Genomic DNA, 10,015 nt, shown 5'->3' on the forward strand with positions numbered 1-10,015 from the left:
GGTGCCAGGAATTCTACCCGAGGGGCAGGACTGGTGCTGCATCAATGCAGGAGCTGAAGAAGGGGCGACCGGGGCCTGGGGAGGAGACCAGAGGCCCAGGTGTGGAGGACGGTGAGCTCCAGGGCGGACCGAGCCGAGGAAGAGCCCTGCCGAGTCTGGCCTGCGGGGCTCTCAGTGACTTTGACAACAGTGTGGGCTGGGGTGAGGCTTCAGTGGAGCCTGGGAAAGGCCACCAGTGCCTGAGTCCCCGTGACCTGCTGTCAAGGGAGCTGAGGGGGCAAAGGGCCAGGGAGGGTTGTTTGGGTCTATTTTAAATTTTTATTAATTATTTTTAATTTTTTATTGCAATGAAATATGTAAAACATAAAGTTGGCCACCTGAAACATTTCTAAGTTCAGCGGCATTGGGTGCATTAACCACGTCGTGCGTTCATTGCCACCATCTGTCTGCAGGATCCTTCTCATCTTCCTAAACTAAAACTGTCCCCGTTAAACAGCTCCCTATCCCGCCCAGCCCCTGGCACCAGCCATTCTACCTTCTACCCCTGGATTCTGACGACCCCCGAAACCTCGAAGCATGAATGGAATCACACAGAATTCGTTCCTTTGTGACTGGCTCATTTCGCTTAGCATAATGCCCTCAAGGTTCATCCATGTTTTAGCGAGAGACAGGATTTCCTTCCTTTTCATGTCTGAGTAATATTCCGTGGTGTGTCTAGACCATATTTGTTTATCTGTTCACCCACTGATGGGCCTTTGGGCTGCTTCCCTCTTTGGGCTTCTGTGAATATCCTGCGATGAATGTGGGTGTCTGGCGCTTGCTGGGTGTCGGACTGATGCAGGAGGGGCCTGGGGATAAGCCCAGCGCTGGCGGGCGACAGGCAGATGTGCAGGGCAGTTGGTGACACACCCTGCGGCTGCCCTGGGCTAGGAAGGGAGGGCATGGGTAAGCGGTTGGGGGGACACGAAGCAGGGAAACGTGGGCCCACGCAGAGGGGTGCCGAGGCCCAAGGGGGTGCCAGCTGCATGCCAGGCCTCCACCAGGGGACCTGAACGGCTGGGCTGAGACCTTTTCCCTGAAGCTAAGCAGGCCTTGAGCAGTGGATGACCTGAGGCAGCAGCTTGGTGCCAGGCTCAGCTCCAGCCAGCCCCGGCCCTGACAAGGTGGGGTAGGGAAAAAGGCCAGTTTGGGCCCAACAACTGGGGGCGGGGGGTAGCCCAAATCTTTCCAGCTTCCCTTCTCATTGACTCAGGGGTCCAGGAGTCATCTGAACCCCTGGCAGACTCTTCCCATCCCCTCCCCTTGCCTGATACCCCTGTAGGACCCACCGAGGTCACACCGCAGTGCCGTCCAGCATGTGTGTGGGTGGGAGGGCAGGAGCCACACCTGAACTCGGGCCCAGGACACTGTCCTCAGCCTGAGGCCCCGCCCTGGGTGGTACAGGTTGATGGGGACAGAGTCCTGGGGCCCGAGCTCCCAGCTCCCCTGGAGCCTCTCCTCCCCCACCCCAACCACCCCCCCCTAGGGACAGGGTCAGGGTCAGCAGTTGGTCCAACCAGGTGTGGAAGGGGCCACCCACACTCCCTCTAGAAGGCAAGGCTGCACCGAGACTGGGGTTGGCTAGCTCCCTGGGGTCTGCCCCTTTCCCCAGACTGCCAACTAGGCAGAGATAAGGCCTAGAAGTTCAAAGGCCGGTGCAGGAGGCAGCAGGGAGGGACAGGGCTGGGAGCCATAGTTCTCCCCCTCTCCCTGAGCCTAGTGCCCACTTCCTGCTTCCTGCTGCCCTCAGGGCCCAGGAGCCCCTCACTGGCCGGTGAGCCAGGGGGTATGTGCAGGACGCCCAGCATCCTCTTTGCTCTTGTTTGTGTGGGGCTTTGGCCACTTCCTGGGGAGTTTCCCCTGGAGGGTTTGGAGAGGGGCACATGACTCAGCCAGCACCTTATCTCAATTCCCTCGGATTCCAGCCCCCGCAAGAATTTCAACACAGAATTCCATCGCAGCTCAGGACCCCACGCCCAGGGAGGCCCTCGAAGGCTCTGGGGTGTCTAAGTTGCCTGAGCCAGGGGGCTGGGGGGCGGGCCCTGCTGGGGATGCTGCAGGGAGGGGAGTGGGGCAGGGCCATATGGGGGCTTTCAGGTGGGATGTGGGGACCGGGCCTGTAGTGGTGTCTTGGAACCTCTGCGCCAGGCCCCCTTGGCTTGGGGGCAGCTCTCAGAGAGAGGGCCCCGGGAAGCAACACCCACACTGAAACGGAGTTCCCCTAAAACCGAGTTCCTCTGCCAAGTTCCTCCTCAGCCTCTCTATGCAAATCTTATTCCCTGTCTTGTCTGACACCTGTTCCCCTCAAGACTGAGGAGTACCAAAAAAAGGGGGGGGGATTGAAACTGAGCAGGACCCTGGGGGGCCTCCTGAGTACAAATCCTTTCCTTGTCCCCCGTTTCTTGTTTGTAGGAAACGGGCTTCATTCAGCCCCCTAAGACCTTCCCTGAGTTCCAAAGGGCAGGTTCAAACCGTTGCTAATCAGGGAAAGGAGGGGATGCAAAAACAAAGGAGGGGCAGTCAAGAAACTACAGCCTTGGGGCAAGGTCCTGGCTCCCCTTGGAGCTCTTCTGCCAGAACTAAGTCCCCCACCCAGGTGGAAGATGGAGACTACAAGCTGGGACCCCAGAGCACCGCCGCCACCTCCCCACCAACCACTCAGGAGAAAGTCACATTCCCTGCTGCCCTCACCCCAAATTTTGCCTATTAAAGGCTACCCAGAAACCATCGGGGAGTTCAGGGTTTTTAAACACGAGCCACCCATTCTCCTTGCTCGGCCCCCCAGTAAACCCGTCTCTGCTCCAGACTCTGACGTTTCGGTTTGTTTGGCCTCACTGTGTGTCGGGCACACAGATTTGCATTCGGTAACAAGATCCTTGAAGGAGCAGAGGGGGTGGCCGGGGGCCACAGCTCAGTGGGCTGCCCAGTCCAGCCCGGGCTCGCCCCCCGGGGGCAGCAGCACCTCGCTCGCTTGCTCGGGGAGGACCTGGAATGGTTAACCTGCGACACCTCCAGCAGCCAATCACAGGGCCCTGCAGGAAATGCCTGGAGAGCCTCGCCGGGGCGGGCGGGTCCCAGCCCAGCCCAGAGTCTGGCACCAGGCAGCCCACGCGGCCCGCAGCCACCCAGGCGACCATGGCCTCCCTGGAACTCAGAGCACCCGGGGGCCGCAGCTTGGCTGGCCCGGCCGGGCCCAAGCCGGGGCTGCTGCTGGCCTTGCTGGCTGTGCTGGCGTTGACCGGGACGGCGACCCCACCTGCCCGTCTGCTGACCCTGCTGTCCTCAGGCCGGGGTGTTCTGGACCGCAAGGCTCTGGGCAGCCTGTTAAATACACTAGCGGTCCGTGTGCATTGCGCCGACGGGCCGTGTGGAAAGGTAACGAACGGCCCCACCCGACGGGTCCCCCGGCCCCAGCCCCAGCCCGCCGCTCCACCCCGAGGGCCGGCGGCAAAGGGCTCGGGCAAACTCCAGGAGGCGGGCCGAGTGCAGTGGCCTGGCGCTTGGGCGCTGCCTGCAGGCCCGAGCCCACCTTCCCCGACTCCGCATTCAGACCCACTTGCCCTCCCTGTTGGTGGGACGGTGGCGTGTAGGGACCCGCGGCTCCGGGACCCCAGGGCTGCCCCACCCCCACCCCATCAGCCCCCAGGCCAGCAAAGTGGCAGTGGTTCCAGGAAGAAACCACCCTGAGGTGTCGGGACCCCTGTGTGTACGTGTGTGTGGTGTGTGTGTGTGTGTGTGTGGTGCGCGTATGCGTGTGTGTACTTATGTGCACGCGTCGTCCTGTCATTGGGGGGGGATGGTGGGGAGAGATGGTGGGGAGAGCACGTGAGTGAGCAGGTGATGGAGGGGTGTCGCTGTGAGAGGGACGGAGAGGATGGTGGTCCCTGTGTGAGGCCCCCGCAGGGAAGGGGGCGGCTCCTGGGCCACAGATACCTGGCCCCCGCCCACCTGTCTCTGCCCACAGTGCCTGTCTGTGGAAGACGCCCTGGCCCTGGGCAGGCCTGAGAAGCCAGGGCTCCACTCCGCTCAGGCCCTGGAGCCCAGGCACATCGCCCGCCTCAGCGCTGCTGCTGCCCTCTACCTCAGCAACCCGGAGGGCACCTGTGCGGATGTCCGGGCTGGCCGCTGGGCCTCCCACGCCGACCAGCTCCTGGCCCTGCTCGAGAGCCCTGAGGCCCTGACCCCAGGCTTGACCAGGCTGCTGCAGAAGATTCAGGCCCAGGCCGCTGGCCGGCCCACTTCTGCGGAGGTGGGGGCCCGGGCGGGCTGGCCAGGGGTGGTGGGTGAAGAGGAGCCAGGAGGGATTGGGGGGAGGGGGACCCCTTAGGGGGTTGGGCCTCAACGCTTTTCTGGGCACTTGGGGGAGTCTGGGCTGGGGGAATCACAAATGGACGCTCCCCACTGAGTAGGGCAGGGCTGCAGGAGCCCCAGGAGGGGCCCTGACCCTGGACGGGGTCTGAGAAAGCTCCTGGGGCTACAGGGAGGAGCCCTGGGGGGAAGGTGGGGGCCTGGACCCACTGGGCCAGGAAGGGGGAGGCCTGTGGTACCAGGGAGGGGCCCCAAGCAGGGGAGGGGCCCAGCCCAGGTCTGAGGTGAACAAGAAGTGGTGCTCCCAGGAGGCTGCTCCAGAGTCACTGGAGTCCAGGGGGCACCAGGGGCAATGGCAGAGCTAGAGGCCAGGAAGTCCACACGGCCAGTGAGACTGAGGTCCAGCTCCTCCCCAGGCCTGTGTAGACCTGCCTCAGCTGTTGGAGGAAGCAGCGGGGGTGGGGTCTCCCGGCAGCCCCGGCCCAGTCCTGGCTGCCCTGCTGGACCACGTCAGGAGCGGGTCCTGCTTCCGAGCCCTGCCGACCCCTCAGTACTTCGTGGATTTCATGTTCCGGCAGCACAGCAGCGAGAACCCCAACATCACACTGGCTGGTGAGGCCTGAGCTGGGCCACTGGGCAGGGAGTGCCCTGAACCCCAGCATCGGTGCCCCTGGGGGGTGCAGGGCTGGAGCCCACACAAACTTTGTCACTCTGTCCTCCCTGCCAGAGCTGGAGGCCTTGATGCAGCGCCTGGGGGTGGGCGGAGCAACCGAGACCCATGGTGACCACAGTGACCACGGTCATCGGGGAGAGGGGGCCAACCGCCAGGGCCCTGTGCCCCCTGCCACCCCCAACAGCAGCTCCAGCATGTGGGACACAGTGAGCAGTCCATGCGCCCTAGTCTTGGAGAGAGGTGGGGTCCCACCACTCTGCTCAGGTCCCTGACCCCCAGGCCTGTCACCCCCCCAGGTATGCCTGAGTGCTGGAGATGTGATGGCTGTGTATGGGCTGTCTGAGCAGGCTGGGGTGACACCGGAGGCCTGGGCCCAACTGAGCCCTGCCCTGCTCCAGCAGCAACTGAGTGGGGCCTGCAGCCCCCAGCCTGAGCAGCCCACCCAGGACCAGCTCAGTCAGGTGCAGAGTGAGTGCCCACCTCCCCAGCTGTGCCTGGCTGTGCCCAGGGGCCTGGCAGCATGGAGGAGGAACCGAAAAGGGAGGAGGAAGTGGCCGCTGGGTTTGGGAGGGGCGGGGAGAGCTGGGCCAGGGCTGGCGTAGAGGGGTAGCAGGGAATATGGGGGCCTGAAAGGGAAGAGGATGGGGTTTCGAGGCCGGAGGGCTAGAAGGAGCGGCCCTGGCGGGTCTTGCTCGCTCCTGGACCCCACCTGGACACCCTTCCCTGGGAAGCTGGGGGTGGGGGGCTGAGGCTGAGAGGGAGGCTCTCACTGTGTCCCCCCCCCCAGGGTACCTATACGGCTCGCTGGCTACACTGCTCATCTGCCTCAGCTCCGTCTTCGGGCTCTTGCTGCTCACCTGCACCAAATGCAGCACTGCTACCCACTACATCATCCAGACCTTCCTGAGCATGGCTGTGGGCGCGCTCACAGGCGATGCCCTTCTGCACTTGACGCCTCAGGTTGGCCCCCAGCCCGCCAGGACCCTCCCTCCCCCACCAGAGACTCGCCTACCCAGAATTCCTTCCAGGCACACCCTTCTGGGACCCTTCCCTGACCCCTAACTCCTATCTCCTTGTCTGGGGGGAGGAGGCCCTGGCGCAACTGGCCCAGCGCCCTCTGCCCCCCCCCAGGTGCTGGGGCTGCACTCGCATGATGGCGACGGCCTTGGCTCGCAGCCCACCTGGCGCCTCCTAGCTGTGCTGGGTGGTCTCTATGCCTTCTTCCTGTTCGAGAGCCTCTTCAACCTCTTGCTGCCCCTGGACCCGGAGGTCAGGTGCATGGGGGCTGGACGCGGTGTGGGGAGGAGGGGGGGAGGCGTGGTGGACCCTGAGCAGCTGTCCCCGCAGGACCGAAAGGACGGGCCCTGCAGCCACGGCCACAGTCACGGCGGCCACAGCCATGGCGTGTCCCTGCAGCTAGCGCCGAGCGATCTCCGGCCTCCCAAGCAGCCCCACGAGGGCTCGCGCGCAGACCTGGTGAGCTGGCTCTTACCGGACGTTCCTACCCCACGCGGAGCCCTGTCTGCACTCCCAGCCCCCACGCCAAGGCTTCTGCCCCTGGCCTGAGCTGAGGACCTAGCTCCGCAAGCCCCTCCTCACCTCCCCGCCCAGAGGCTCATCTACGCGGACCGCATCCCCCCCGCCCCACAGGTGGCGGAGGAGAGCCCCGAACTGCTGAGCCCGGAGCCCCGGAGACTGAGCCCAGGTGAGCCCTGAGGGAGGCCCCGGAAGCACTGGGTGCCAGGGGTTCGGTGCGCAGCACCGGCGCGGGGGGGGGGGCGGGGGCGAGGTGTTGCGAGGTAGATGCCCACCCACGCCGGCCGCGCCCGCAGAGCTGAGACTGCTGCCCTACGTGATCACGCTGGGAGACGCCGTGCACAACTTCGCCGACGGTCTGGCCGTGGGCGCCGCCTTCTCGTCCTCCTGGAAGACGGGGCTGTCCACCTCGCTGGCCGTGTTCTGCCACGAGGTGCCGCACGAGCTGGGTGAGCCGCGAGGGGTTCCAGCGGGGCGGGGCCTGCCTGGGGTGCGGTTGGTTGGTTGGCGGGACAGTTGGGAGGGACTATCGGAGCGGAGCGAGGTCTGTCGGGGTGGGCGGGGCTCTCGGCCTGACCCCGCCCCTCCCGCCCCAGGGGACTTCGCGGCCCTGCTGCACGCGGGGCTGTCGGTGCGCCTGGCGCTGCTGCTGAACTTGGCCTCGGGGCTCACGGCCTTCATCGGCCTCTACGTGGCGCTTGCGGTAGGCGTCGGCGAAGATGGCGAGACCTGGATCCTGGCGGTAGCCACTGGTCTCTTCCTCTACGTGGCGCTCTGCGACATGGTTAGCGCGGAGTGCGGGAGGGGACTGCAGTGGGCGGCAGCTGAGCAGGAGCTCTGAGCTGACTTCTGACCCAGGGCCCACCTCCTCCGCAGCTCCCGGCCATGCTGAACGTGCGGGACCGGCGGCCCTGGCTCCTCTTCCTGCTGCACAACGTGGGCCTGCTGGGCGGCTGGACCGTCCTGCTGCTGTTGTCGCTGTATGAGGATAATATCACCCTCTGATAGCCTCTGCCCCAGTCTCAGCCCTTGACTCTGGCTCCTGGCCTTGCACTATCTCAGCCCCTTAGAAACCACAGCCACCCGGAGAGCCCCAGTGCCCATCTTCAATAAAGACACTTGTGCTTGGAGCCCAGCCTGCTCACCTCGCTGGGAGGGAAGGGTCTCCCACCAAGAAAGGTCGACAGGTGGGGCAGTATCTCTCCCCATAGCAGTGCCTGGTGCCTGACGAGGAGCCAGTATAGCTGAGCTCAGGGACCTCCAAGTAGCCATCCTCAGTCCCCTCATCTGTAATGCATGGGAAGTGAAGCCAGAGAAATGGACCAGGGTCTGAGGGCCGCAGGGAGGACCTGGGATCCAATCAGGAATCAAATTTGTTTGCTTGTAGCAGAAAAAACAAAACAAGCAGCAGCATTTACACAGGTGAGGGCTTGTTTCTCTCTCATGAAAAATGGGCCTGGAGATAATCAGACCAGGGTGTGTGGCAACCCTCCGTGAGGCCCGGGCCTCTACTGCTCTGCTCCACTGTCCTCACCAGAAGTGTCCATCCTCAGAGTCCCCATGTGGTAGTTTCCTGGGGCTGTAGCACAGCCCACCACACACTGGGTGCCTTAGGACGTCAGAAATTTATTTTCTCAGCGTTCTGGAGGCAGAAGTCTGAAATCAAGGGGCAGCAGGCTGTGCTCCTCTGAAGTCTCTAGGGAAGAATCTGTTATGTGTGCTTCTACTGGCTTCTTGTACTGGCAGCCCCATCACCCCTCCCACCCCCCAGCCTTGGACCATCCTCCAGCCCATCACTGTCCCTTTCGAGCAGCTTTGAGCCACCACTTCCACTGACAGCCTCCTTAAATTTCCCATTGAAGAAGTGCGTCCACCAGGCAGGCCCACATCTGCTTTCCTGCTGGCAGCCCTACAACTTTCCAGTCCCTCTGCCCACCTTCTCCTCCTCTCTGACTGGAATGGAGCTGCATCCCGCCTGCTGCTGCTCTCCCAGGACTGTGCTCCTTCAGTATCTCTGCCTCTCTCTGCACCGACCGCCTCTCTCCCACACACAAACTCTCATTCCTTTGTCAGGGCACTTGCCACATGCAGGCTCGAGTCTGAGGGCTCTGTGGCCACTGACCTGTTTATCCATCACAGATGCCCTGCGCTGTGGGTGCCATGACTATGCCCATCTGACTTGGATGAGGAGAGTTAGTGTTCTGGCCACAGCCCCACCTCTGCCCCTGCTCCCTCCTCTAGTACACCCTCAGGGTGGCTCTGGCTACAGTTTTTGTTATCTTTTTTTTTTTTTCCATGCTATCAGAACTTTATTAGGTGGAGTTTGGGCAAAAGAGAAAACCTCTGAAGCAGTCACCCACCTGGTTCAGGACGACCGGAATAGAGGAGCCTTTGCTTGGAGACATGCTTTCACTGAGACAAAAGCATATCTTTGATTTTTTAAAAGGAGAGCTGACAGGCTGAATATCTCTGAGTGTGAATTCAGATTATTTAAAAGTGGTCAGCCGGAGGAAGGCAGGTCTCTGGGGCTGACAGGCTGAATATCTCTGAGTGTGAATTCAGATTATTTTTAAATGGTCAGCCGGAGGAAGGCATGTCTCTGGGGTCAAGACCAGAACAGAAGCAGAAGTCCCTGCTCTGTATGGAGACAAACAGGTACCACTTTTATGTTGGGCAGGGGTGGGGGTGGGGCGGGGGCTATATCTCTGCTATTTCCAGATCAAGATTTGGAGGGAGGGAAACATGACAAATGACAAAAGGACCAGTTTCTCAAAAATCGAGGGATAGGGCTTCCCTGGTGGCGCAGTGGTTGAGAGTCCACCTGCCGATGCAGGGGACACGGGTTCGTGCCCTGGTCCGGGAGGATCCCACATGCCGCGGAGCGGCTGGGCCCGTGAGCCATGGCCGCTGAGCCTGCGCGTCTGGAGCCTGTGCTCCGCAATGGGAGAGGCCACAACAGTGAGAGGCCCGCGTACCGCAAAAAAAAAAAAAAAAAAAAAAAAATCAAGGAATAAAGTAATTACACGAGGACGAAAACTCAAATAATGGTTTACAAGGGAGCGAGGTAAGTCGTGATTCTTCATTGGTACCTGACCCCAATACCCAAACTGCCTTAAACCAGCCTGCCAGGGGGCTATGTATTAATAGAAGGCCTGAAGGGAAAAGGGGAATAGGGGGCTTATTTTGCTACAGCAAGAAGGAGCTTGAGTGGGGAGAGTAGCAGCTGGCCCCCACTCCCCCAAGACTTCTATCACATCTACAAATACATATAAATACATTACATAAAATAGCAAGTCTGGGAGGCGGGCTCCCCACAAAGGCTCGGCTGACACAATTACACGTCGCAGGAATTCTAGGAAAGGGCACGGGGCTCCTAGAGAAATGGGCTGCGGGTGTTCTCTCCTGCTCAGGGTGAGCTCTGCCCCAGCCTACCCCTCTTTTCAGGGTTCAGTTTTGTTA

General features: G+C 61.8%; 1 protein-coding gene across 1 annotated transcript; it reads left to right on the forward strand.

The window, feature by feature from the left end:
* Positions 1–1,538: 1,538 nt before the first annotated feature.
* Positions 1,539–7,686, forward strand: SLC39A4 (solute carrier family 39 member 4). The gene is made up of 12 exons (XM_029202194.1): positions 1,539–3,414; positions 4,004–4,288; positions 4,764–4,959; positions 5,075–5,226; positions 5,317–5,488; positions 5,808–5,980; positions 6,152–6,289; positions 6,368–6,496; positions 6,671–6,725; positions 6,853–7,005; positions 7,153–7,340; positions 7,433–7,686. Exons 1-12 carry the CDS (start codon positions 3,031–3,033, stop codon positions 7,559–7,561), a joined length of 2,154 nt encoding a protein of 717 aa, XP_029058027.1. The 5' UTR covers positions 1,539–3,030; the 3' UTR covers positions 7,562–7,686.
* The last annotated feature ends 2,329 nt before the right edge of the window (positions 7,687–10,015 follow it).

Source organism: Monodon monoceros, unplaced genomic scaffold (genome assembly GCF_005190385.1).
Source record: "Monodon monoceros isolate NGI ecotype Baffin Bay Population unplaced genomic scaffold, NGI_Narwhal_1 Super_Scaffold_5, whole genome shotgun sequence".
Lineage (NCBI taxonomy): Eukaryota > Metazoa > Chordata > Mammalia > Artiodactyla > Monodontidae > Monodon > Monodon monoceros.

Coding starts and splice junctions, on each gene's coding strand:
- SLC39A4 (XM_029202194.1), top strand. CDS start 3,031: ATGGTTAACCTGCGACACCTCCAGCAGCCAATCACAGGGCCCTGCAGG. Junction 4,960..5,074: donor CCCCAACATCACACTGGCTG/GTGAGGCCTGAG, acceptor CCTCCCTGCCAG/AGCTGGAGGCCTTGATGCAG. Junction 5,227..5,316: donor GCTCCAGCATGTGGGACACA/GTGAGCAGTCCA, acceptor TCACCCCCCCAG/GTATGCCTGAGTGCTGGAGA.